Genomic DNA, 26,194 nt, shown 5'->3' on the forward strand with positions numbered 1-26,194 from the left:
TTGAACAACAGAAGTTCTGGTGAGAACGTTGACGTCGACATAAGCTATCCTGACTGAGGACTCCCTCGCTATATACCATAGTATCTAGAAGGCTAACGCCCGGACGAGGTGCCCGATGATCCCTTGATCAGTCGTAGCGGTCAGGTTCATCACAGCAGGGCAACATTATTTAGCGTTCAGCCGTCTGCTGAGAGGGCAGTCAATTAGATCGCGGAGCGGCGCCTTGCAGTTTGAGAGGAACTCTGGGGAACAATCTCGACCAACGAAGTTTCTCACATTGCCTGAGAATGCGATTCTTGCCAAAAGTGCTGGGCCCCGAATTAATGCTGACGTTAAACACATTAATACTATACGAGTAGATATGCATCTTTTGACAGGGTTTATACGATGCATAAAGTTCATTGAATCCAAATCCGCGTATCAAACCCTGGATGTGCATTTCGATGGATCCGATCCGATCAGATCTGGATCTGGATGAACAGCCCCACCACCCGGATCATTCCAAACCCTAACCCTATCACTATGCAGCCAGGGCCGTATGTTTATTTCTGTTCAATGGTGACCTAACGCAGAACGCTGAATATACAAATCCATGAACATTTGACAAAACTTCCAGATAGCTATTTCTACCAGGTACTGTACACGCATCCTACCGTTAAAGGAAGCAAGCTTACAGAATGTCCTCACGTCCTCAGTCCGCCCCCCAGTTCCTCACAGGTACGGGACTCCTCCCCAGCGGAGAAAGGAATCCCAGGGCAGTTCTGATCAAGACGGAGCATGCCTCCTGGAGAGACAGAACAGGGGTGGTTGAAAAAATGAATCCATGAACCCTGCGTTTGTGCCTGGCTGTCGAAGGAGGCGTCCTTCGACGCGACAAACAGCAAGGCTTGGATCCATTCCCTCCAGGCATGGGGGTTGATCTTGCGCTATACTGGTGATCTGCCAGCCATGGGGGAGAGATAGTGGCTGGAGACGTATCTGTTCGGACCAGCTGCGCGTGATTTGACAAGGACAATGGAGAGAAGCGAGAAAAGAGAGGATTCAAAAAAAAAAGGCATGTGTATTGGGAGTTGCGTAGTGATACATATTGTACAAACACCGGGGTATATCGGTAATTCTATAATGAGTATGCGTCATACCTGTACAAGAGAAACCGTTTCAGGCTCACAGATATCATGCAGTCGCTTCGTTGACGTCAACCGGCTCCTCCGCCTGCGCCTGGAGGGAAAGCTTCCTCACAGTCCACTCATCCGACTGGGCGAGATCCTTACGCTCACCCAAGATGCATAATGCCCGCTGACGGGCGTCGTTGACCAGGAACTCATGCGCCACCTCGCTGACATCCTTGGCGTTGACGTCGAGAACCTGCTCGCGCCAGCGCTGGTCCATCTCGTCGGTGACACCGCTCATGAAGTAGCGCTGCCCTTCCTCATCCACGCTTGTCGGCGCATCGAGACTTTGGAAGATGCTCAACTTGGCTTCTTCGAGCTCCTGCTCCGTCCAGGCGCGATCGCGTGCAAACACGCCCGCCCGCTTGAACACGTTCATGGTGTTAGACGGGTTGGGGTCGCGGTAGCTGGACAGCGTAAAGAGGCCCTTCAGTGGGGCATTGCCGGCTCCAGCGCCGTAGGCACCGCCCTTCTCGCGGATCTCCGGGTGCAAGAACTTGTGCGTCAGGAGTTGCGAGAGCACGCTCAGGGGAGCGCTGGATGGATCGGTGAACGGCACCGTCTCCATGGCCAGGCCGGAGTAATACACCTTATAGGGCATGTCGTACAGCAGCATCTTCGCATGCTGCTTGTTCAACAGCGTGCGCTCTTCCTCATTGACTGCGGCGGGAAGTTGGGCGGCCGGCGGCAATGAGCTAAGCCACTTCTGCAGTGTGCTCTCATTGGCTGCTGTTTGCCCGGGTTCGCATACCATGCGCACTCTCAGCTTCGAGGAATTGGAGATGGCAAAGGATTGGATCTGCCGTAGCTTGTCGATTAACTCGCGAAGACGGTCTGGATCCGTCTCGGCCTCGCGAAGAAGATCGGCCGTAGCCTGCAACTGGGTCAAGCCACCCTGCTGCTCCTGAATCCAATGGTTGCGGTTCAGCATTGCGGCCGCAGCATTGGCCGCAAAACGATGACCCGACGACGCGACCGTGTCCAGTGCGCCATTCGTCGTCAGCCGCAGCAGCTCCAGGATCATTCTTGGGGCCGCCTCGCTCGTGAAGTCGGTTTCTGCGACCAGCGTCCGGATGATATCGAGCATTTCAGGTACATGCTTGTCCAGAGCGTAGCCAGAAAACTGCAGGCCCTCCTTGAATTCGCCCAGAGCGGTAGGCGACGACACCAAGTACGAGGACGTCGAGACACCGCCTGTCTTTAACTTGATGAGGTCCTCCCATTGCTCCATACTCCGGTTTGGCGTCCCTAGCCGCATCACACAATCATTGAAGAGCGGCATCAGCAAGCGGAGCTCGTCGGGCAGTCCATCGAGCTGGTTCAAGGCTTGGAAATATGTCAACCCGTTCGTTTGCGTTTCGCGCCAGACGACTTCCACGCCATCTACGTTTGCTTCACGAACGGGTTTGCGTTCCTTCTCTCGAGAGATATCGCTGACATGCAGCGTGGGCAGACAGCTGACGTCTGCTAATTGGGCATTTTCCTGGACTTTGAGAAGCTCCAGCTCTGCCTTGGAAAGTTCCGACACGGCCTTCTCTGCAGATCCGAAGCGGGACACCAGGTCCGCAAGTTTGGCTTCCTTGCGGATCGCTTCCTTTTCGTCCAATTCTTGATTGTACGAAGGAGATCCGACCATGGTGAAGGTCAGATATCGGTCGTTGACGAGATACTTCTCCACCAACGACTCAAGATAGCCGCCTTGGGCGTATCTCTTTTTGAATTCATCAATCACATCGTTCCACGCAAGCTCTTTCATCGGATCGCTCCCATTAAACCAAGAAGTCATGGTTTTTTCCATGAGTCCAATTCCGAAGTTGGCGGTCTTGTGGCGGAGCGCCAGTTCGAGTTGATGAAGAATGCCTTGAACTTTGTCGTCGTTGAAGCCGTCCGACAGGGACTCCTGGAAAACACTCCGAACCACTTCCTTCACCTTTGGCACATCCTCCTCTCTGACACCGTTGACGCCAACAGAGAAGATGGGCAACCTGGATGAGGTGTCGAGGCCTGTGTTGGACGTGAACGACGATCCGATCCCACTTTCGACCAGGGCTCGATACATTGGCGAGCCGTATCCGTCAAGGAGTAAGGACGACACGATCCCGGCGGAAAAGGTCTCGACAACATTCGTAGTGTCTCCCATTAGCCAAGATATTGACGTCTTGAATTGCCGATCGTCACTGGTAAAGGGATCGATAGGACCGGTGACAGTCACATCTCGCGGACCGGTACTTAAGTCAAGTGGCAATTTGACATCCGTGTCCTTGAGACCTTTGGCAAACCGATCCAGCTCGCCGCCGATTTGCTGAAGGTGCTCTTCCAGGGGCATGTCTCCGTATGTGACTATCTTGGCATTGCTGGGATGATAGTTCTTGCGAGAGAATTCTACCAACTGCTTATGGCTCAAGTCTGTAATGAACTGCGGATCGCCCCCTGAGTTATTTATTGCCGGGAAGATGTGCTCTTTGAAGCGAATGTAGTAAAGATAATTCGCATCCGACATTTGCCCCTTCATTTCATTGTAGACGACCCCTTTGAAGACGATATCTTCCGGCTTTGTTGCGCCGCCTTCTTCCGCGGCTCGTGGATTTTCGGGGCCTAGTCTCCATCCTTCCTGCCGAAAATCCTCTTCCTTCAGGAGTGGATGCAGTGTTGCGTCCAGATACACGGATAGCAGATTCTGAAAATCGCGCCGATTTGTTGTTGCGAACGGGTACGTTGTGTGGTCGGACGAGGTGAAGGCGTTCATGAAATTCGACAAAGATCGGGGGAGCATTTTAAAGAACGGATCCCGGACCGGGTACCTGCAGCCGAATCAGCAAAACTACTCCCGACACACCAACCGCATAAACAATACTGACTTCTCACTGCCGCACAGGGTCGTGTGTTCTAGAATATGGGGCACCCCGGTGGCATCCGGTGGGTTGGTCTTGAACCCAATCCCAAACACATTGTTTTTATCCTCCCGCGCAACGTGGAGATAGTCGGCACCAGTCTTGTCGTGCTTGAGAAGAATCGCAGATAGATGCAGCTCCGGGACATGCTTCTTGTCCTTTATGGTGAACCCGTGGAGCTTCTCGCCGACGTTCGGGTAGCGGTTGAGATCCGTCACAGTCGATGCTGCTCGTAGCCCTCGCGCGCGGGACAGGTATGGCCGAGAAAGCAGTCCGATGCCATGGCGGCGCACTGCTGCCGCTGACCGTAGAAGCATCGTGAGCACTCAGCGATGGCTCGAAGAAGATTTGTTTGCAAGAACCAAGCAAAGCCCTCCAGGTGGTTCTTTGGCTTCGTGGAGCTTCTTCGATGTTGCCACAACCTCCACTCCGATCCGGTTAGCCGACAACAATCGCGAAGCGCACACCGCACCCGCGCCACAAATCGACAGTACTTCTCCGTGGCGGCATGCGCAGACTCGGAGACGCGCGGCGCAGGCAAGAGAACGCACGCAACCAAGGAAACCCACAGTCTGGCAGATCGTAGCCCTCTCCGTCATTACGATTCAGGCTTAATCAAAAACTTCCCCAGAGGATCATACGCTAAACCAAATACGGAAAAGCGCGAATCTCCGCTGCGAAGGCTGCTTGTTAATCCTAACCACCGACTGAGAGGTGAATTCCAGCATCGACTCGGGCTGCAGTTCTTTTTCTGGCGGCTTTGTGTTTGTACAGTTGCGGAACTTCGCCGGATCGGATTTGTGTGCGACTTTCTCTGCTTCGCGTGTTGGGGATCGGTCTGCATACAGAATCCCACGAAACGTCCGAATCCCAGTTCAGATCATTTCTACTCGGGGAGCAGGTTGTTAAAGATCCGCGACCTTAGTAGCTCAGCCCAGTTGTCGATTGTTGCCGCGACCGCAACTGGCCAGTTGCGGTCCAGGAATGGCAGTTGCAGTCTCGGATCCCATTCGAATCATCGGAGACAATCTCTGGCCATCGGCTCTGCCGGATCACGCGCACACTCCTCGTTTTACTGCCGTCCCGCTCCGGCCATCGCACGCGTATATTGATCGAATTTCACCAAAAATGACGTCGAGTTCGAAGAAGAACAAGGCAAAGAAGGTCCCCGACCCGACCGAGACCTCGAAGTTGCTCGCCGCCAAGATTTCACAGCTGGAGCAAGATGCGGCCGGGGAAAAGGACCAGGAGGCCGAGATTGGTATGTTTTTCGGATCCATCGACAGGACCGTGGCCTTAACATTTGCGCAGAACGGGAGGTGAAAAAAGCGACGAGAGATCTAAACCAGCTGCTGAGCAACATCGAGTCTCCCATGACGCGTCTTGAGACGGTTCACAAGAAGTACACTGAGTTGTTGGCGGATATGAAGAAACTGGATCGCGATTATGCCAAGAGCAAAAAGCGAGCAGATCAGCTGCAGAAGGATCAGGACAAGGGCAAGTCTGAGTTGAACAAGACGGTTACGATGAAAGACAAGCTGGAAAAACTCTGCCGGGAGCTTACGAAGGAGAACAAAAAGGTCAAGGTGGGTGCTTATTCGTCAGAAATGGTTTGCTGGGTCTAAGATCACGTCCAGGATGAAAACAAGAGGCTCGAGGAGAACGAGAGAAAGGCCCGTCAGATTGTCAATGAGCGCCTCGATTCCCTCCTCTACGATATCCAGGAGGTCATGGCCTCAAAAGGGAATCCAAAGAATGAGAAGACGGATGTTGACATGGACGAAGCGTGAGTTTTTCTTCTGCAAGTTTGCTACGATGCGGCAGATGGACTTAACGTGAGCTAGATTACGCGCGAAACTCAAAACGCTCGGTGAAAAGTTCGAACTCCGAGAGTCTCATTATGCTACTCTCCTGCGCAGTAAGGACGCAGAGATTCAAAGCTTGACGGCCAAGTATGAAGAGCAACGTCGGATAGCGGAAAGTGAGGCAGCCCGTTGCCGTGCTCTTACCGCGCAGGTCTCGACGTTTTCCCACACGGAAGCGGAGCTGCGTAGTCAGCTTAATATCTACGTCGAGAAGTTCAAGCAGGTACGCTCTCTGCCGCCTTTATCTGACCGTGTCCGTATTTCGCATACCCCTGTGGTCTTGGCGCCGCTGCCCGTTGCAGGAAATCATATCTAAGAAGGCTTCGCAGGTTGAAGACACCCTGAACAATAGCAACGAGCTATTCCTCACGTTCCGCAAGGAAATGGAGGAAATGTCCAAAAAGACCAAGCGGCTCGAGAAAGAGAACCTTACTCTTACGCGTAAACACGACCAAACGAATCGAAATATACTCGAGATGGCAGAGGAACGGACTCGGAACCAGGAAGAGCTGGAGAAGTGGCGACGGAAAAGCAACCATTTGGAGGCTCTCTGTCGGCGCATGCAGGAGCAAGGCCGTGGTCAAGGCCTTGTGGACCTAGATTTAGATGGTGACTGTGAGGGGACGGAGAGCGAAAATGGGGATGACCACAGTAAAGACCGCGGTAAAGACCATGCGAGACAGAATGGAGAAATGTCAGGTGGGCGAGACGATGAATCCAACCGTGCCAACCATGACGCCGCTCAAGAAGACCGAAATTCTGAGGAATCAGCAGAAAAGCCCGTATTTGGGCCACCACCACCACCAGCACTCGCAGAAGCGCGAGCAAATGGCAACAAAGCGATGGTCAATGGCTGTGCCGTTTAGTAGTGAGTGCCATGGAGTTTTCAAAGATGTGTACATGTACATTTACATTGTGTTGCTCCTGGTGTTGTTGGCCGTTGTCTATTTTCGTCTCCCAAAAGTGAGATCGTTCACTAACGGTCGCATTCAATCGTCTCGTCACTAGAGCCGATCAGAGCGCCACAATCCCTTGATTGCGTTGTCCGATTTGATGTTGTTAGGTACCACCACAGAAAAAAGAGAAAATCAAGAAAAACCAATCACTCATGCTATCCTATATACAATATGCGTTCCTGTGTCTGCATCATACTGTTCTGCTCTGATATCGGATATACGTTCCCTTGTACAGTACCTTAGGTACCTTGCCAATCGACAATCGTCACAATTCGCAGTCACTGGAATCCTCTCTGGTTTTCGGGTAAACCCTTCCTTGGCTAGGTCTTATGGGAGGATGGTGTTAATATTGGTTCGCTCATGGCATTTGACTGACTACAGAGCACAGAATCATTCAATCATTGCTCGAGAAGGTACGTTACGGCTACTGATAAGGATATACCAATATATACTCGAATATGTTCGGGACGCAGGTCAAACTCAACCTTTCTAGTCTAAACTCTATCTACATGAAAATCCAATGGAAATGGCTTCCAGTACCGAAGCCATCCAGCCGTCCGGAACGTGTGGACAATGAAAAGCTCTCACTGTTCCGGACGTATATCATTGGCTATAGCATTCATTTTCACTGACAAGAGTCTAGAGTGTGGAGTTGGTACAGACGATTCCCCAGACAACGGCCTCTTCGAGACTCCTGATTTACATGACACAGACTGTCTTGGTTCATACACCATTTGGCAGGTTGCACGGGCGACGTCAGCAGCGAACGCTATCCTCAAGCCGAGGCAACTACTGATACTGAATGAATGTGCGGCACGAAGAAAGTGGTCGATGCTGACGTTGCCCGTGAAACCTGCCGAATGGTGTATGAATCAAGGACAGCTGTGATGATGAGGAGTCATCAAAGACTAGCAGTTGAGTTGGATGGCCTGCATCTATTTTCGAATCTATACAATGACTCTTGCCGACCGATAGCTGCGAAATATGACCGAAATATTCTGTTGAGTTCCGAAGAAATCAGAGATCCTTGACACACCTAGTTTGGTAATTGGCTGCGAGGGAGCGCGCCATTGACGGTGTACATCTCTCAGCTTTGCTGATCAAGTGATCAAAATACGGCCGAGTTGTTGATAAAAGATGGGAGAGTCAGAGATTCCACCTTTCGGTAGGCCCCATGACTTGAATGACCATTCAGCCAGGTGTAGTCCATGATGCTTTCGCTGCGGAGTGTCCGAAATCTGTTTCTTTCTCGAGCAACGAAGGCATTCAATAGGCTCTTCCCAAACATTGAGGGCCCAAAATCGAAGACATGCCACCTGCATGTTCAAAGAGTAGGCTGCAATTGGGCCGTAGGCGTCAGGCACTGATACACATAAGCTGCCATGTTGATCTGGTTAAGCAAGGGAGAGAACTCGAAGAGGGAAATGGATGTAGTGACGACGCGCCTTTAAATCGTTTTGGGTCTCCCTTTGGCCATTCAGGTCCAGCTTTACACGTGTCACCTGCTGTGTAACTTGGACGAAGCAAGGGCCTGGGCCGTATGTAAATCTTGAAAGCCTGCATCCTGCAGCAGGTAGAAACCCGAACTCCGAGTTGAGTTAAGTAGCCGGACTCAAAGATAGGACGGAATGGGCAAGGTGGATTCGTCCAACTCCATGGGCTTGGGAAGCTGCTGTGCCACATCATTGCGTCATGAATCATGCTCGTAGTGCGGAGTGTAGAAGAGTCGATCAGACGTATCATATATTTTTGATACCCCAAACACACCACAGAATACCATCACACAAATTGCTAGATCTTTTGAGTAAAATTGAAGCTGACATGCTTTACCCATGTGTGAGGGTCGTTTTGTTAATGGGGATGACTATTGAGAAGCAGAGTCAAAATGCAGCGTCACGAGATTAGGCAGCGTATCTTCGGCGGTCTTAGTGAGGTCCAACGTAAAAGAGTCCTCTCGATCGTCATGCGTGCGAGCTCGTACGTGCAACAATGAGGCTGGGGATTCACCGACCCCGCACAGAGATCAGCGAGTTGTTCGAGGGAGATAGTGACATTGCGAAGGGTGACACATGGAGCAATTGAGAGTGAGTGGGAGTGTGAAATTAGAGTGAAAAGGGGAGAAACGGGAGATCATTAAGGTGAACTCATAGAGCCTAGTATCCGTTGAGATTGTGATGCGGGAACTCTGGGGAGGGGCTCCGGATTTAGGGCTGGAATCCACCATACTTGATCCCTCGAGCCGGGCTTAACCTGATAAAGCAAGTGGGTGGTTAATATTGTATTCATGCCTAAGGCAGCAAATGGGGAAGCAGCGCCAACTGTCATGGCGATGCGCATCGCCAAAAAACGCGTCAAGCGCGTCCTGCCCACTTCTACTCAGACTTCTGATCGAGTAGCTCCGTTTCCGCATAACCATTTGAAAGGCAATTGAATAGATTTGATTGATATTTCAGCTGCGGCTGCATCGCTGTCATGCCCTCCGAATCTTCAGAGGAGCGATTTCTTCGTCCTCCAACGCAAGTTCCTCGATTTGATCGATGAAATCCTGCGACTGACGAGTCGGACAGAACCAGCGAATTTCCGCTCCATAATCGTGCCGAGTCGTCATATGATCCTCTGCATACGTTCCGTTTGCCCGCAGCAAATGCTCGACAGTACCAGCAGCAGTATAGTGACTTGTATTTCTTACGACTCACGAAATTGAAACCGGCAGTTGTGAAAATTGCGCAAGAAGCATGGGATGGATTTAGTGTGAGTGAGGACAGGCCGCAACCAGAGGGATCGGAGTCTGACGCTCGTAGATTGCCGGCGAGGAGGCGCGACGGGTGGACCGTGTACTTGATGTTCGACAGGGACAGCTATGTTGGGTTGTTGGCACCGTATATATGGACCTGCCTCTGAAACCAAACGTGCTCGATGATGTGGCCAAAGATGTGAGTTTTTGAGCGAGCTCTTCCGTGCGAAAAAGATGCAGGGACTGATAAACGACAGCATTTCACTGCCGCTCCTCCTCCTCGCCAAACATATGTCGATCCCTCCAATCCCGGAGCGACGCAAGTAATGCTGGAGGATGAATCTGGCCGATTAAGACTGACCGGGAACGCCCTACGAGCGACGCATTTAGTGACAGGCGTGATCATTGCTGTACTTGGCACTGAGAATGCTAACGGCGATTTCGACGTCATTGATATCAAAGTCCCAGACTTTCCACAACAACCTCAGCGATGGGAACGAGCCGCAAGTGATAAGACGAATAGACCTCTCAAACGACACAGCAGCAAACCTTCGAAGATCGCTTTTGTCAGCGGACTGGGGATATCTGGATCGTCGAGCGATAATCTAACGCTCGAGTTACTGTTGGATTACTTGCTAGGATATGCTGGTTCTGACGATGAACATTCATCGGCGAGAATTAGTAGGCTCATCATCGCCGGAAACTCGTTGGGCAATGGGGAAACTGCTAAAGCTGCAACCGAAAATGGCGATTCGACTACAACGAAGAAAAAGCAAGCACCGAGAAAATACGGCTACGATGCCTCAACGTATAATCCGTCACCCATCACACAGCTGGATACGTTTCTTTCGGAACTGCTTCCGAGTATACCGGTGACGATTATGCCCGGTGAGACGGATCCTGCAAATGTGGCTCTACCTCAGCAACCCATCCATCGAGCGATGCTGCCTCGTGCACGGCAGTATGGCGCCGACAGCCTCGAAGACGAGGCAGAGCCTGGTTGGTTCGACAACGTGACGAACCCATGGGAAGGTTATGTGGATGGTTGGCGGCTATGGGGCTGCAGCGGCCAGAACGTCGACGATGTGCTGCGGTACCTTGACTTTGCAGACGAGGATGGAACCCAAAGTCCCTCAAATGACGATGGGAACACGCGATTACGGATCATGGAAGCCATGCTCCGATGGCGGTGCACAGTTCCAACTGCACCAGACACACTTTGTAAGCCTGCTGTATGCCTCCAACAGTCTCCTGATCAATATTGACACGTATGATAGGGTGTTACCCATTTCAGACACACGATCCGTTCATTCTTCAGGCCTGTCCACACGTCTTCTTCATTGGCAATCAACCACAATTCAAGACCGCAGTGGTTGAGGGTGGTGAATCTCCATTCAAACTAAACGGGACAGACATGGAAATTCCAGAATCGTCTGAGGTGAAAGCACCGACTCAAGTACGCCTGATTACCATTCCAAAATTCCATGAGACTGGGGAACTTGTGCTGTTGGACTCAGAGACCCTGGAGGTGGAGGTCGTGAAATTTGAGCTTTTCAAGGGCCAGGAAGAGATGGAATGAGGTGCTGGTTCTAATATCGCCAGCCGTCGTTTGAAACTTTTACTGATAGATATCCTCCATAACGGTGAATTCGGTCACGAGCTACCTATAATGTACAGTAGTATGCCAGATGATGACCTTCGAGCGATGAAACGATAGGTAAATCGATTGATCTAATCAGATCGGATAGGCTTGACCTAGGGCACTATTCCGTAAACGGATAATGAGAAAATACGCCAGGCACGCAGTGTCACAGGGCACAAATTCTCTGGACACTCTTCATCTGTGGTCGAATAAAACAGCCAATCGAGACGATTAACACTTTGAACTTCAATTGCGTGGAAGAGCGAGTTTTTGCTCGGTTCTACAAAAAGGATTTTGAACAAACGTGGCCATCGAACAGGGAAAACCATGCTCATCAACGCCAACACTGGTATATATATATCCCAGCACCACCCTCGGACAAAGCAACTGTTACATTGAGTTAGAAACGACAACAAATCATGCTGATCATACATCCCAACAGCAATATGTACCTCATCAGTTCTTCTTGTTCCATACTGCGCACATCATGTACCGAAGTATCATGAATGGATGCAAGACCCTGTAGGCATTCCTGTCCAGCATATAGTCCTTTGTTGTCAAGCTTGGTCTCGAAAACATGTATATCCGCTAATGACTATTAACGAGCAGGAAATTCGAGAGGCAACCGCCTCAGAACCTCTTTCACTGGATGAAGAATATAACATGCAGCGAAGCTGGAGGACGGATGCAGACAAGTTGACTTTTATCGTATGCCTCCCATGGTCTGGACAATCGTCATCTGCGGAGGACCGAATCCTAGAAAAGGAAGCAGATGCGGAGGACCGGATGATTGGGGATGTGAATCTTTTCCTACGCCAGGAGGAAGAAGATGATGATAATGGTGACTACGGAGATCATGCGGAGGGAAACGGGGAGAAGAATTCAAAGATCATTGGTGAGGTTGAATTGATGATTGCTGAGAAACAGCATCAACGGCATGGATACGGCCGTGCTGCATTGCTGACCTTCTTACGGTATATTGCGCTGCATCGTCGGGAAATTGCAGCGGATTTCCTTCATCGGGAAGTCTCGTCTGATGATAATGCTGATAATGGTCGGGACATCGACTGCCTCTCTGTGAAGATTGGACAGACGAATCACCGCAGTTTGGCGCTCTTCGAGTCGACGGGCTTTGTCAAGGTGTCGGATACACCAAACTATTTCGGGGAGTTTGAGCTTCGGCTAGAGAAGTTCGAAAGGGGTCACATTGAGGAGTTATGTGAGAAATATAGGATCACGACGTATGAGGAGATTCAGTATCGATAGAGGAACAGGCGAATGAGAGCTTTTTCGAATGTTTTTGATTCCCATTTTTTTTTCATCTCTATTTAGAGACGCAGTGTACAGGTCATTCGAAAAAAATGGCATTGCGATCAAGACCCGTGGATATCTTGCGTCGCTTTATGCATCATCTCCCCCATCCATCCCGTTCATCATGCCCAAGGATTCCACTTAGATCTTCTTCTTGGAAGCGCCCTTGGACACATCGACAATCTTGAGCGCTGTAGTCAAAGTATTCCAATTAGCTTCTTGCTCGAAAGTCTAACGACAATGGACGTTGTATGGGTCACGGGCACATACACGGAGGCAGACTCTGCTTCAGCTTCTCCGCCTTATCGGCATCCTTCAGGACCAGCGTGTAGACGTAGCGGCGGCATCGGACCTTGAACTTGGTCTGCGTCGTCTTGCGGCTCCGCTTGATACGGGCGGCTGAACAATTCCCACAAAAAAAAACCATCAGCAACTGGCCAATCGTTCAAGAACAAAAGTCCGGTACGCCTTTGGGTAAAAGTTGTACGTACACGAAGCGTCCTTCCGACGGCAGATCTCAATGAACTGCTTGATATCAGAAACTTCGGTCGGCATTTTGACTGGTCTTGGTCGTGCGATTGAGACGACTGGGACGGATGCGTAGGAGAAATTGCAAGACGGGGACGGGGCGTGTTGTTTGAGTGTTGCTGCTGGCCTAGATCTTGGTGCCGAGCAATTGTGGGATTTCTGGTCCGTTTAGGAAATTAGGGTTTCATCGTGAAAAACCCTGTGTGGGTCTGCGGCTAGTGAGGGCGGCTTAGCTGCTGTGGCTTGGCAATCTCGCATTTAATGACATCATGTGATCCCATGATTTCACGTGCTGCAGGCTGCAAGCTAGCAAGTTACCATGCCGTTGTTGACAAGTTTCACTAATGATGGCGTTGAATAATTCTCTCCGTTCTTTGAAATAAGCATTGAATTCCAAATTACAACAAGGGATCATCATCATGCCGACTCAGATCGAAAAGGTGGTGAATGCCAAGGTGAGTTCGGTGACATGTCGCATCCATCGCTTCAGCTACTAATGAACTATGCAAGAATTTGGTTCTTGGTACCGTCCTCAGACTGTCATAAACAATCGTATTGTACTGATGGCGTAGGATTCGCTGCTCTTGTGACTGCCGCCTCCGTCTGGTCGATTTGGGGAGGCGACATATTTCCTCCCGAGCCGGACCCAGTAGGGGGTACGATTCATGAGCATTGCGCATTATGATTCTCTTTCTTACCCTTGCAGACCCGACCCAGTGGACTACTGAAGAACTGAAGCGTTGGCTGCGCAAAGTATGTGATTCCTACACACTTTGCCACATTGACTAACGATGCGCAGCGAAATCTTTTGCCCGACGAGGGTGCATCTAGGGAAGCCCTGATCGAAAGGGTCCAGGCAAATCTGAGGGCGCCGCGAACTGCGTGATCATGCCAGCATACTTGCTCACCTCGCTGGGACACGCAGGGAAAAGCGAGGGTCGCCCGAGAAAGGACTCTTTTTCGCGTATCTTTAAACGTTATCTAGATAAATTCGTCATGAATATCCGGTTTGTGCCATCGATGTTGTGTTAGTTCAATCGATTTGGCAGCGGGAACGGCCGGTGGATATGATGGTGAATCGTTGCGTGGTGCTAGGAGAGCTGTAATTAGCGTTCGTCAGTATTCGAAATATCGCGGCAAGTATCCATAGCCATGACTCTGACGGATTTAATGGGTATATTAGAGTGCCATCCACGGGTTCTGTATTCGTAGACTGTAGAGATCTGTGAATGTCGAGGTTTGGTTGTTCAGCGGAGGAGAGGGAAAAAGGCGGAAGCGCGGAGCTGACCCTGTAAAATAGAAAGCACGTGAAGCTTGGACCACATCTTTGGTGCAGGTTATCGCAAGAGAAGATAACTTCAAGGAACCATTGTCAACACTCCATGCCGAGGAATTTAGCGACGAGAATTCCAGCTCGCGCCCTCTCATGGGCGTCAACGTACAGGCTCGCGCGCCCTTCGTCGAGATGCGCCTCATGCTTGAATTCGCTGCGATGGCTTAAACTTCAACATCGTGTGTATGCGACATCGGCCGACACAAAAAAGCCATTCTACGTCACGACACCGATCTTCTACGTCAATGCGGGTATGTCGACTTGATGGATACAGGGCGAGAAGGAGGAAGGTGGAATGGATCAATTGACAACGACTGACGATGGTTTTAGCACCTCATGTCGGCCACTTCTATACGATGGTCCTCGCGGACACCTTCAAACGATGGCAGCTCCTCCTAGGCAACACTGATGCGCAGTTCCTCACTGGAACGGACGAACATGGAATCAAGGTTGGATACGCGCGCGGCGAGCTAGGGATGATTATCAAGAAAATGTTCCTGACGACGGTACTTGACAGATCCAAAGAGCGGCGCAAAAGGCCGGGATGGATACGCAATCGTTTTGCGACATGAATTGCAAGACGTTCCAGGTGTGTCGCATTCGTTACAAAATGAATGTGGCCTGACAGGTTTAGGATCTGGCCAAAATGGCGAATATCAAGAATGATCATTTTATACGGACGACTGATGAGACTCACAAAGAGGCTGTGCGGTATTTTTGGGTATGAGCAAAGGCAATTAGACAATGCGAACGGGTTCTGACTTCGATGATAGGAAATGCTGCAGCACAGAGGGTATATCTACACTTCCAAACATGAAGGGTGGTATTCCGTCAGTGACGAGACTTTTTTCCCTCAGTCGCAGGTTCAGTCTGCACTGGACCCGGCGACGGGGAGAAAGCGCATGGTACGTTTTTCACCTTGAGCTGACATGAGCTTGACACTAATGGCTCAGGTCTCCATTGAAACTGGCAAAGAGGTCGAGTGGTCATCTGAGACGAACTATCACTTCCGCTTGTCCGCATTGAGAGACCAACTCCTCCAATTCTACCACGATAATCCAGATTTTGTCCGGCCCAAACCGTTTATGGATGCCGTGGTCAAGTCTGTGGAGTCAGGCTTATCGGACCTCTCCATCTCGCGTCCGATTGAGCGACTGAGCTGGGGCATCAGAGTGCCCGGGGATGATTCGCAGACGGTCTACGTGTGGTTGGATGCTTTGGTGAACTACCTGACCAAAGCGGGCTACCCGTTCCCTCCCGGAGAGGAGAGCAAGCTCGGATGGCCAGCGGACATCCATGTGATTGGAAAAGATATCGTCCGGTAAGTGCTCATTGTTTTGAAATAAACGACTTCCTGTGTCTGACGAATTAGTTTCCATGCCATCTATTGGCCGGCATTCTTGCTGGCGTTGGACCTTCCTCTGCCGCGAAACATTCTCGTGCATGGGCATTGGACGATGAATCGGGAGAAGATGTCTAAATCCACCGGAAACGTTGTGAACCCGTTTTTTGCCGTCGATCGGTTCGGGATCGACACGATGCGGTTCTTCCTCACGTATCAGGGGCCGCTCGGGGACGATTCTGACTATGACAACTCGTTCATTGTACGGGATTACAAGAAACTTTTGATGTCAGGAATTGGCAATTTCATCAATCGTGTGCCCCGGATTGTCAATCGCGACGTGGAACCTTGCATGCGGGCGGCTGCGGAGGATAAGCTTCCGGAACCGTCCGCAGAGGATGTTGAGTTTGAGGAGTTCCTCAAGAGTGTACCCAGTCGTGTGGCCGATCAGATGAACAATCTGAACCCTAAGGGAGCAATTCGGGAAGTAATGGGGATTATCGATCGGGTTAGTTTTTCGTGTCCAGACCAGTTCGATTCAGGAGACTCGAGCTGAAACTGACTTCTCGTCAAAACTAGGGACAAAAATACTTCCACGCAACGGCCCCATGGGAATATAAGAAAACAGACGTCACACAAGCCTATCGGATCATCTACAACGCGATGGAAACCTTCCGTATCACCGCTCTCCTGCTCCAGCCGTTCATGCCGGACAAGGCCGCAGAGATCCTGGACATGATCCGGGTAGATCCGGCGAAGAGAGGCTTTCGGGACGCGATGTATGGGGGAGACCAGACATATGCCAGGGGAGGCGTTGACTGGAAGATTTTGTTCCCCAAACTGATTGTAGAGGACTAAAAGAACGCCTCTACTAGTGTACATTAGAGATAGACACGAACGGAATAATGCAAACTTCCGGCTCATACTCCGAACATTCAAGCTCTCCAGTTACTTCCAATCGCATGATCTACACCAAACTTGGGATGATGTAACTAGTAGTACCCTTGCCCGTGACAATCACAAGCTCCCGCCCGACTCATCAGCTTCGGAACCGACGGAGCTTAGATAACTCGTGCGGAGAAGTAGTCAGTCATTCTGGCCACTGAATCATGAAAATAAGCAATGCGGGGTGCCACCCATGATCCATCGAACCCGTGGAACATTCCAATGGAGGATAGATGGATCCAGCCCTCTCCTCCTCAACACACACCGTCGATAACCGTTCCTAATCGAATCCCATCCACCACAGGGCACAAATACTACACACCCCCCACGTTTCCCGCGGAAAACCGAATTCCCAACCTTTCCCGATCAAAAACATCCCCAGGGGTTTTGCGTAAGAATGAATGAAAGGAAAGCTAAACCCGTCCGCATGGAAACCATAACCCTAAAACAAGTAACTTTTCTCTAAGCCATTCCCGTCCTTTATCATCTAGCCTCGAAAATGGATGATCGGGAGACTTCGTAGATCTTTATGATAGGGAAAATTTACGGCTGATGATTGGATGTTTTTCAAGGAATAGATAGGATGTTAAAATCAATGAGCTAGAATTTCTGGAGTAAAGGGGAGAAAGGGAGGTGGAGGAACGCGGCCCGGAGGCGTATGTCATTCGAAATGTAGCAGTAGCTACAAGAGGATACAGTAAAAAAAAGGGCGTGCACAGGTTTTCCGGGGAAAATCGTATCTGATCTCAACGGGGTTGATGTTTCATTTGCTTTAGATAAGAGAGGCGGGTTTCGCTGGTTCCTTGCTGTTTGTTGTTTTGTCGTACAGGAGAATTTGGATTGTCAAGGTCTTATCTTGTTTCTTCTGCTTGGGGTCTGCTTGTTTGGTTTTCTTTGGTTATCCGCGTTCTTCAGGCCGGAAACGTTGAGTGGATGGTGTTTAGTTGACCATACACACCATATTCGATTCATCCATATCTTCAAGGGAAAGAAGAGCTTCGTCTAGTTATCCCTTCGTCTTGGTGGTATATGCCATGGCGGTCCTCACACACACTCAGACCAAACCCAGTACATCCCTAAAGGGGAACAAGACGAAGCGGCCATGGGTCAAGACGCCGTTGATCGAGTCCGCCGCCTTGTCAGAAGCTGCAGGATGGTACGCCCAGTTCCCTTGATCGACGAGAGAAAGTGTACCGATGCTGAAACCAATCCACAGCCGTATCTTCCTCAAACTTGAGAATATTCAGCCCGGTGGCTCGTTCAAGTCACGGTAAGCATGCCTCTTTGAAGGGCTACACGAAAGCTGGGCTGACTTCGGATATTTAGGGCAATGGGCTCCTTGATTCTGCATCACATTGCCAACCCAGCCAACGCAAACCGTCGACTGCATTTCTATATAAACTCCGGGGGTAATGCTGGATTGGCTGCTGTCTGTGCTGCTCGATCACTGGGATATCCTTGTACTGTGGTCTTGCCAGTGACGTCTTCTCCGTTGATGGTTCGCAAGATTCGCGCTGCTGGTGCCACCCAGGTAGTGCAGTACGGCGAGACCATTGCCGCGGCCGGAGAGTACATGCGCGGGGTTCTCATGGCTGAGAATACAGGGGTAGAGGACGACGTTGTTCGGATAGCGTTGCACCCATTCGACCACGAGGCAATCTGGGAAGGGAATAGCACAATTGTCGATGAACTGGCAGAACAACTACCTCCATGGGATGATGACGATGATGATGATGACGAGGACAACGAACACAAAGTCCGACGAGAGAATAATGGCGAGCTGCCAGTCGATGCAATCGTCTGCAGTGTTGGAGGAGGCGGGTTGATGAACGGACTCATTCAAGGGATAGAGCGCCGGCGAAAATCGACGCCACCAAAGAGGGATATCCATATCTTAGCAGTGGAGACGGACGGCACTGCCTCTCTGGCACTGGCACTGCAGAAGAATGCCCTTGTTACGCTCCCAAAAGTCACATCTATGGCCGTGTCGTTAGCCTGCGTGCGGATTTCGCAGCGCACATTCGATTACTGCATGTCGCCACCCCCCGGCATCGCTATTCACAGCGTAACACTATCTGACGCAGAGGCTGCACGAGGGTGTTTGAGACTTGCTGATGACGAGCGAATCCTTGTGGAGTTGGCTTGTGGCGTTTGCGTCGAAGCGGTAGTCGGCGATACTCCCAAACTGCGGGGTACGAAGAGAAAGATGATCTCCTCACATGCGGATGAAGGTTACGCGGACGAACAAACTGCTGCTGGCAAGCACCGCAAGGCGAATGGGCATGTGTCGACTTCGGCATCCGCAGATAGTGCTCTCGGTTCCGACGAAGAATACGAGATTGTTTCTAGGGAGCAGCTTTCACGATTGAAGGAAGCAATCCCAGATCTGACCCCTGATAGTCGGGTTGTGATCATCGTTTGCGGAGGGAGCAATGTCACCACGGGTATGGCATCGGAGTGGAGGGAGAAACTGGATCAGGGATGGGTATGAGCGTCAACTAGACCAGGATACGGCTGCGGATTGGGTTAGAATGTGTTCCGGTGGATAGAAGTGCCCACTGGTAATAATTTCATGTACAGCATCATTCCTTATCACAGTCGATTGTTATACAGAGGTCAGGCAACCGCCATCGAGAGTCAGTCAATGGACAGCATCAAGGACTGCACGATCACTTTGCACATGTTGCACAGACTTAAGCAGACGCGGCGGCACTGCTTAGCTGTCGAATTTTGTAATCCCAGTAGTTCCGGCGAATAGGGTCGTATTTTTCCTTGAGCAGAGTGAGCATTTTGACCGCCTCCGTGGCTGCCTGCTCTTGCCCTTCTGCCTCTTCGCTGTAGACGTCTGCCAACCACTCGAGAGCCAGACTGCTCTTAACCTCCACATCCGTGCCCGATTCTGACACGGAGACAAATTGGCTCGCAAACTCCTTCCAGTCTGACAGAGGCCGGCCCGCAGCCCGCAAGACACCTCGAGCATACAGCCACGGACTACGATTCTCCGGCGCCAGAAGAATCTTAGACTTCGCATATTCCAATTCTGCATCAACAAGCTCCTCGTCGACGATATCCAGCCGCCCCTTGGTTTCACCAGGTATTCCACTATTAGCCATTCCGGCATCAGGGCCTTCCCGGGGCGCGAATCGAAGGAGATATCGGTGACTCCATGCGGAATTGTTGCGCACATCTTGATTGATTAAGCGATCAACGTCTCTGATCTCACGCGGGTCGTCCCACAGGTTAAAATGGCGAACAAGCCAGTGACGATAAGTCCACACGTGATAGTTTTTGGCATCTTCAGCAAACATTTCCATCAGAAAATCCAATTCCTGTGGAGGGAGCGTCGGGAATGCAGCCCTGTTTGACATGAGGACTTGACGATGGTGCCTCCAGAACACTCAGCCTAGCTCTACTAACAAAGTATGTCAACGTACCATATTTGGTAGTTCTTCAAAAACTTCAATGACACCTTATTGAGCCATGCAATTTCTTCTGAGAGGTTTTTATTGAGAGAAAACAGAATCTTGGCTCGGTAGAGCCTGGAGAAAAGTCAGCGAGTGACAATTGCGTGGACAGAAATAAACATACCACACGGTGTAGTGCGCCGGATTCATCATGATCACATCTGTCGTCAGTTTCAAAGCTCTCTCGGACATCTCGTTTTTAGCCATGACTGCTCGAAGGTAGGCCGTGGCCTCCGCGTATGCCGGTGGGTATGCAATGCTGGCCAATGGTGCCGGACCCTCGCCGTCTTTGCTGCCATCGTCCAGGGGAATGGGTGTTATATCTGCCCATTCCGGGGACGAGGAATATTTGTTCTCGGCCATGCTGAAATCAGAGACTTGAGAATCTGTGCCGTCGATTGGAAATGCTTTGGGCCTTGCGAAGCGGTAGTACCTAACCGATTGAGATGGAAGTCACGAATATTATGTTAGTATTCCTAAGATTCTGTCCCTTCAAGTCTGGCCCGCAGTGTTCCAGTACTTGGCGGTGCCGACGGATTTCATCAACCAAACAACACTTAAAGCTCGCAGATCCCGATAAAGAGACCGAAAGTGCCCCTCTGCCCTGCCTGGTGGGGAGATACGTTTCTGCCTCAGGCAGAAAATGGACCGCTTACAAAACTTGAGGTTGCTGGGAAAATGGACCGAAAAGCTAACAGCCAACTGGCATTAGGGATCAAGCCAGTTGACGTTGGTAAAAAGCCGGCGGGCCGAGACAATAATGGGCTGGATCATGCGAGCCGAGAACTTCTCCAAAAGTTGCTCGAGTACCTTCTCTGGCGTTCTACTGTCCAGCTTGCTCCAGGTACTCCATACTCTCGATAAAAAGAGCTACAGCATAATCGAATTGCTGAACAACCACCTGATCTTTCCCTGATTGAAGTACTCTGTGGACTATACAAAAAAAAAAAAAAAAAAAAAATAAGATCCATCATGCAAGAAGTGACAATATTCGCAAACAGTCAACAAATCATGTCGTTCCTTCGTAAGCTAATATACAAAAGTCGTCATTAATGGGCATTATTGTCAAAACCGCTTATTGCTCGGACTCGAAATCACCCGTTTGGTTTGTTTGGATCCGTTGTCTCTGCACCGGAATCCATCATAGACGACAGGGAGGCAGAGCGCACCGAAGTTGGTGTCCTTGGGAGAGAGGGGAATGGTTCAGTCCCTTCTTGTGCGACTTCGTCAGGCTTCTGATCTTGATGCATGTTATAGTTTGAGGTCGCCGATGGTGGTCGTGGAGGCTGCAAACCGTTAGTCAGTCTAATTATCCAATATGGGTTCAGACAATGTACCTGTCCATCTAGTCCTCGACTAGCGGCTAACTGCCGTGCCGCTTGTCGTTTGCGCTCAATCTCGCGCTCCTCTTCAATTCGCACCGCTTCTTCCTCCTTGATCATTTCCGCTATCGAAGCTTCGTTTTCTCGGAGCAGACTCTCTTTGTCAGATGTATCCGGGGACTTCAATTTACTCTCCCGCTGACTTGTATTTGTACTCTGCGAAGGAGTTCGTCTGGATTCTCCCGACCGAGTTAATTGGTCATCGGATGTAGCTCGACGCGCCAGCGCATCTGCAAACTCATCATCCAAAGGAACGGCATCCTCGTCATCATAATCGCTCAGTATCAAGTCTCCTCGCGAGCTTAGCGAGTTGGTCGTATCCTGGGACGATTGGGTTGTACTCCGAACGCGTTGGTGCGTCTTGCCCTTGTTCGGTTCCGGGGATTCGTCAATTTCTTCTGCAGCCTCCATCAGCGGCTGATTCTCAGTTCCGTCGCCTTGTTCCTCTTCATATCGAGACAATCGCCCTGGTCGTTCCTGCAGATCGGCGGCCGAGGGCCGATACTTGATGACGCGAGGGCCAATCCATGGAAAACGTTCGAGAAACCCGATCAGTGACGATTTTGGAATTACCGTCGGATCGTCCCTTTGGTCGGGCAACGTGGATCTTCGCCGCATGCGAGCCGCTCCGTAGCTCATCTTCCGTTGCCGTCGCGGTTGATCGGCCGTATTTCGCACCGCGCCACTGCCCGCAAGTAAGCGGTCCAGTTCGCCATGACTCCATCCCAGCAGGCTGTCCCCGGAATCGTCATTGTCCCAGTCATCGTAGAAGTCAAAGCTGAATTCGGCCCGGCTGCGCCGTCGACGTCGACGCAGAACTTCTTCGCGACTTGGGAAACATGGCGCAGTACATGCGCGTACACAATTTCCGATTGTTGTCAAGCAAGGATTCAGATAGGCTTGTGAGAAGTGGTAGACGCCCTCTTGCGCCGTCTCGTTGGCGGACTGAAGGTTCTGGGAAAGTTGATCAATTCGTCGGCGTATGCGCGGATCATTGGTGCGAATCATCTTCACCGCTTATCTTGCGTGCTGCCCGCTCTCTTTGCCGTACGGTGGCCTGCATCGAGCACTCCGTCCTTGCTCGACTCAATCATGTGGCTGGAATCTGGGGCTGAGGCCGCGATGACGGAAGGGACGGAAGGCCTGGGGTGATTAGTAAGCATCAGCTGTAGAATTAAATCGCCGTTGGACCAATCAACGTGAGCGCGCACATACCAACAACTGGCTTGATATTCAACTTCATGCCAACCAGCTCTGTAATCTGTTTCACGAGATTGCATGCTCTGCTGACAGGCGAATGGCGTTTGCGCTTCATTTTGGAGGAATTGCAGTTTACTGAGCGAATTGACTTTTCTATTTAGCACAGAAAACTTGGAATTGACTGTGAAACCCCGGCGACCATGGGCATAATAACTTACCTATTGGTAAGTGCGGAGTACAACTGTTAATAAGAAGGATCAGACAGTCCTCGTTGTAGCCCATCGTTCGGCCTTCGAAGGGTGGCAGACAACTTCAGTCAATAGGCCTTTTCCACCATGTGCCTATTTGTTGCTTTCGATTCGCAATCCTCAACAATGACTGTACATAACTGGCCAAAGTACTATCATGGCCATTTGCCCGCTACTTAACTGCCAAGCTTGTAAGTGACCGTTAATTGTAAGCCTGCGCACGTCCCGTTCTCCACATCATTCGGGGCTGGGGAAGTGGAGGAATGGACGGCTTGAGCATGCCACAACTCGAAGTTTCAAGCAATTCTTCTGTGATCGTTAAAGGCCTGTTTTGCAATTGGATTTAAGTGTCAATGATCGAGATTCAAGGAGTTTTTGAATGCGCAGCTAGCTGACGACATGGGAAGAAGCGCATAACCAGGATTTGCCAGAGGCAGTCGGGCTTGCGGTTCAATTGAATGGCCCTAGCCGGGGCTCCCCGTCGGCTAATAACATTACGGTTACCAGCTGATGGACAAAATGGACACTGGGCCAAGCCAAAACCTCGGTCAATGCTTCGCCTTCAGAGTAGTCTACTGTCTGTTTTCTCACCAGCAACAATATATCGATGTTCATGCGCTACCCAATTTGAGCGTTGCACCTTTTGAACCATGGTGTATTACGTGCGGTTTCTCAAAACGCCCAAGGCCCAGGTGCAAAAAGGCAGGCAGGTCTTAGTATCAGCTTTGATCACCATCACTACCGACCTGGGAGACGACTTTCTTGCCGACGATGCCTCGCTGGAAGTGAGGTTGCTTGATGCCACAAAACACTCCGTTTTGCATAAAATCTCGTGTCAATGGCAGGCGGGAAAGAGGGAGCTTCCACTGACGCTGGGACCATTCCGCCTTATCTCGACTTGTGCCAGCCTTCGATTATCTGTGGAGTCCTCTACTGTAGAATATACCTATTGTGACAGGCTGGATAACCCTGAATCAATTCCTGTGGTCATTTCCGGACGGAGTGCTGCATTTGACGCATCCTCCACGAACCCTGCAGACAAGCTCATTGAACGGCGTTTCCAGCTCTGCCGTGGGATCCAACTGCCCATTTGGGAGGAAACGGGAAATGCTTTTGCGCGACACATCTGGTTGGTTCCGTCGGGCCATTGCAATGAATGGACTGTAGATGCTGATAATGTCAGGGATGCTGCCCTTGCTACGGTGATTTGTTTGCAGCGGGCCATTTTTGGCGCCAGTGAGCAAAAATCAGCAATGAGCCATTTGAGCGAGGTTTTACTCCATCCCGCCAGACAAACCCTCCGCGTCATTGAACTGGGATGTGGATGTGGCATTGTTGGGATTGCGCTTGCTCAAATGCTGCCTCAGTGTGCTGTCACACTCACTGACCTGACCGAAGCCGCGGAAATTGCTATGCGCAACATTGAGCAGGCACATCTAGCCCGAGGATCGACCGTCAACTTCGACGTTCTTGACTGGGACCAGGATCCTCTGCCCAATCAGTTCGATCGACCGACGGACATCATTCTTGTCTCGGACTGCACCTACAATGTTGACAGTCTACCGTCGCTCGTTCGAGTGCTGGATGTCTTGACCGGGCGCTCACCGGGAGCTCTCATCTTAGTAGCTGCAAAGCGGCGCCACGATAGCGAAGCAATTTTCTTTGATCTTATGCGTAACGCCAACCTTGTTGTGCTTGAAGAGAACCGATTTCATCTGCCGATGGCATACTACGCCAAGGAATCTATTGAGATCTACGCATTCCGACGCGCATCCATGGAAGCTTATGCATGAGCTGATCATCTTTCCGTGGAAGATCACAATGAAGGCTGGCTGATGTGTGTTGCGTGGGAGCGGATGGGGTCACAGGTGCCTGCGCCTGATCGGTACCATCATGCAGGTGACGCCAGCTGGTGCGACCAGTCAAAAGGCACGGCATGTGTCGAGAACAGGGGTTCGATGAGATTTTGATCAAGGTTTGCTTGATTTATCCCGAAATCGAGCTGTCGCCGGGTCTGGAGCTATTCCGAGCTCGAGATGCGTGCTCATGTACAAGTACGGAGTACGGACGACCAAGTTTTGAGCTCCCAGTGGTACGGATGAACCGTGTAGGTACATGTGCGAGCTTCACCACCAATATTCGCACCAAGTGGGACTCTGTAGTACTCTATCAATGCCTGCATTCCGTGACTCGCGCATGAATTTGTGTGAAGACGACGCATGAATCAAGGAAAATTTTATGCCGGCATCAGGAGGATTGGAGGATGATGTAAAGACAGTGCTTTGCAGTGGCGCAACACCAGGACCCCGTTGTCGTATCGGTTATTATGGCTGGCTGGCTGTTCCTAAATAGCCCGCATTTCATTGGTTGGAGCCTGGACCCCTCTGGAAAAGTTAGGGTTTTTTTTTTTTTTTTTTTATACTCTTTCTTTTTCGGAGTACCACACAGCTGAGATACCCTTCTGGCCGCTACTGAATCACTGCTTTAAAGCCGCTCTTGTCCAACTCTCTGGCCTCTCACAAAACGGTTTCTGCAGAGTCTCTAGCAAGGTAGGCACTGAAGCTCCCGATCTCCGATGCTTTGCATTTTGCCTGAGTCATAAATCGCTCTGATTTGGCGGGTGTTTTGGGTCTGGCCCTAGTACCTTAGGCCGGAGGCGGCCAAATTCCCGCACAATATCCAACCTTTAAAAAAAGCTACCTCACCCCCCTCTCCCAAAATCCCTCGACATTACCTCGTCGACTCTTCATTAATTCCAAAATCCCTCGCTGACCAAGTCCAGCGTCGCTCAGGGGTTGATTCGCCGACTTTTCCTGCGTCGCTAACGCCTTTGGAATCCCCAAGGGCGTTCTCTCCACCACGGCGCGCGCCGCAGACTCCGGTCTTCTTCAAATTGTCCCGCACGCCCGACTTCGTCACACTCTCAACAACATTCCGCCTCCTACTGACGACGGCCAACGGGTTCGCGTCGCTTACTAGCGCTCTTCCTCCCCTGACTTCGTTCCCTGGTTTTTCTTCACCCTTTGAGCTGCCGCATAGGGTCACTCTGACGGTTCTTCCTCTTTCAGAGGAAGGATCTAGGAGGGTCAGCCCATCGAATAACTTCGGTAGTGATTCGCTTCGTCCGCCCTAGCGCCTGTGGACTTGTCCTTGTTGGGATCCCGTTTGTGTCTTGACTTTTGCG

The 26,194-nt window shown here is 50.8% G+C and overlaps 12 protein-coding genes across 12 annotated transcripts; 8 read left to right on the forward strand and 4 right to left on the reverse strand.

The window, feature by feature from the left end:
• Positions 1 to 1,173: 1,173 nt before the first annotated feature.
• Positions 1,174 to 4,377, reverse strand: VTN49DRAFT_3876 (uncharacterized protein; the record flags this gene model as incomplete). The annotated part of the gene is made up of 2 exons (XM_069411759.1): positions 1,174 to 3,970; positions 4,028 to 4,377. 2 exons carry the CDS (start codon positions 4,375 to 4,377, stop codon positions 1,174 to 1,176), a joined length of 3,147 nt encoding a protein of 1,048 aa, XP_069268346.1.
• Positions 4,378 to 5,188: 811 nt separating this feature from the next.
• VTN49DRAFT_3877 (uncharacterized protein) lies at positions 5,189 to 6,791 on the forward strand (the record flags this gene model as incomplete). The annotated part of the gene is made up of 5 exons (XM_069411760.1): positions 5,189 to 5,321; positions 5,372 to 5,646; positions 5,698 to 5,846; positions 5,905 to 6,148; positions 6,255 to 6,791. The coding sequence occupies 5 exons, from the start codon at positions 5,189 to 5,191 to the stop codon at positions 6,789 to 6,791; spliced, it is 1,338 nt and encodes a 445-aa protein (XP_069268347.1).
• A 2,562-nt stretch (positions 6,792 to 9,353) lies between these two features.
• On the forward strand, positions 9,354 to 11,194 carry VTN49DRAFT_3878 (uncharacterized protein; the record flags this gene model as incomplete). The annotated part of the gene is made up of 5 exons (XM_069411761.1): positions 9,354 to 9,397; positions 9,449 to 9,632; positions 9,683 to 9,814; positions 9,873 to 10,836; positions 10,893 to 11,194. The coding sequence occupies 5 exons, from the start codon at positions 9,354 to 9,356 to the stop codon at positions 11,192 to 11,194; spliced, it is 1,626 nt and encodes a 541-aa protein (XP_069268348.1).
• Positions 11,195 to 11,767: 573 nt separating this feature from the next.
• VTN49DRAFT_3879 (uncharacterized protein) lies at positions 11,768 to 12,523 on the forward strand (the record flags this gene model as incomplete). The annotated part of the gene is made up of 2 exons (XM_069411762.1): positions 11,768 to 11,779; positions 11,867 to 12,523. 2 exons carry the CDS (start codon positions 11,768 to 11,770, stop codon positions 12,521 to 12,523), a joined length of 669 nt encoding a protein of 222 aa, XP_069268349.1.
• Positions 12,524 to 12,709: 186 nt separating this feature from the next.
• Positions 12,710 to 13,123, reverse strand: VTN49DRAFT_3880 (60S ribosomal protein eL38; the record flags this gene model as incomplete). Its single annotated transcript, XM_069411764.1, has 3 exons — positions 12,710 to 12,759; positions 12,839 to 12,967; positions 13,060 to 13,123. 3 exons carry the CDS (start codon positions 13,121 to 13,123, stop codon positions 12,710 to 12,712), a joined length of 243 nt encoding a protein of 80 aa, XP_069268350.1.
• Positions 13,124 to 13,515: 392 nt separating this feature from the next.
• Positions 13,516 to 13,982, forward strand: VTN49DRAFT_3881 (uncharacterized protein; the record flags this gene model as incomplete). The annotated part of the gene is made up of 5 exons (XM_069411765.1): positions 13,516 to 13,551; positions 13,607 to 13,619; positions 13,669 to 13,752; positions 13,803 to 13,849; positions 13,896 to 13,982. The coding sequence occupies 5 exons, from the start codon at positions 13,516 to 13,518 to the stop codon at positions 13,980 to 13,982; spliced, it is 267 nt and encodes an 88-aa protein (XP_069268351.1).
• Positions 13,983 to 14,478: 496 nt separating this feature from the next.
• On the forward strand, positions 14,479 to 16,629 carry VTN49DRAFT_3882 (uncharacterized protein; the record flags this gene model as incomplete). The annotated part of the gene is made up of 8 exons (XM_069411766.1): positions 14,479 to 14,680; positions 14,760 to 14,878; positions 14,947 to 15,018; positions 15,064 to 15,150; positions 15,203 to 15,334; positions 15,383 to 15,750; positions 15,802 to 16,279; positions 16,351 to 16,629. The coding sequence occupies 8 exons, from the start codon at positions 14,479 to 14,481 to the stop codon at positions 16,627 to 16,629; spliced, it is 1,737 nt and encodes a 578-aa protein (XP_069268352.1).
• Positions 16,630 to 17,750: 1,121 nt separating this feature from the next.
• On the forward strand, positions 17,751 to 19,207 carry VTN49DRAFT_3883 (uncharacterized protein; the record flags this gene model as incomplete). The annotated part of the gene is made up of 3 exons (XM_069411767.1): positions 17,751 to 17,872; positions 17,933 to 17,986; positions 18,043 to 19,207. The coding sequence occupies 3 exons, from the start codon at positions 17,751 to 17,753 to the stop codon at positions 19,205 to 19,207; spliced, it is 1,341 nt and encodes a 446-aa protein (XP_069268353.1).
• Positions 19,208 to 19,409: 202 nt separating this feature from the next.
• Positions 19,410 to 20,543, reverse strand: VTN49DRAFT_3884 (uncharacterized protein; the record flags this gene model as incomplete). Its single annotated transcript, XM_069411768.1, has 3 exons — positions 19,410 to 20,103; positions 20,151 to 20,255; positions 20,305 to 20,543. 3 exons carry the CDS (start codon positions 20,541 to 20,543, stop codon positions 19,410 to 19,412), a joined length of 1,038 nt encoding a protein of 345 aa, XP_069268354.1.
• Positions 20,544 to 21,274: 731 nt separating this feature from the next.
• Positions 21,275 to 22,570, reverse strand: VTN49DRAFT_3885 (uncharacterized protein; the record flags this gene model as incomplete). Its single annotated transcript, XM_069411769.1, has 2 exons — positions 21,275 to 21,466; positions 21,518 to 22,570. The coding sequence occupies 2 exons, from the start codon at positions 22,568 to 22,570 to the stop codon at positions 21,275 to 21,277; spliced, it is 1,245 nt and encodes a 414-aa protein (XP_069268355.1).
• Positions 22,571 to 23,660: 1,090 nt separating this feature from the next.
• VTN49DRAFT_3886 (uncharacterized protein) lies at positions 23,661 to 24,803 on the forward strand (the record flags this gene model as incomplete). Its single annotated transcript, XM_069411770.1, has 2 exons — positions 23,661 to 24,139; positions 24,194 to 24,803. The coding sequence occupies 2 exons, from the start codon at positions 23,661 to 23,663 to the stop codon at positions 24,801 to 24,803; spliced, it is 1,089 nt and encodes a 362-aa protein (XP_069268356.1).
• Positions 24,804 to 24,946: 143 nt separating this feature from the next.
• On the forward strand, positions 24,947 to 26,143 carry VTN49DRAFT_3887 (uncharacterized protein; the record flags this gene model as incomplete). The annotated part of the gene is made up of 2 exons (XM_069411771.1): positions 24,947 to 25,064; positions 25,788 to 26,143. 2 exons carry the CDS (start codon positions 24,947 to 24,949, stop codon positions 26,141 to 26,143), a joined length of 474 nt encoding a protein of 157 aa, XP_069268357.1.
• Between the last annotated feature and the right edge of the window lie 51 nt (positions 26,144 to 26,194).

The sequence above is a fragment of the Thermomyces lanuginosus genome, assembly GCF_041956635.1.
Source record: "Thermomyces lanuginosus strain ATCC 200065 unplaced genomic scaffold VTN49scaffold_29, whole genome shotgun sequence".
NCBI classification, from domain to species: domain Eukaryota; kingdom Fungi; phylum Ascomycota; class Eurotiomycetes; order Eurotiales; family Trichocomaceae; genus Thermomyces; species Thermomyces lanuginosus.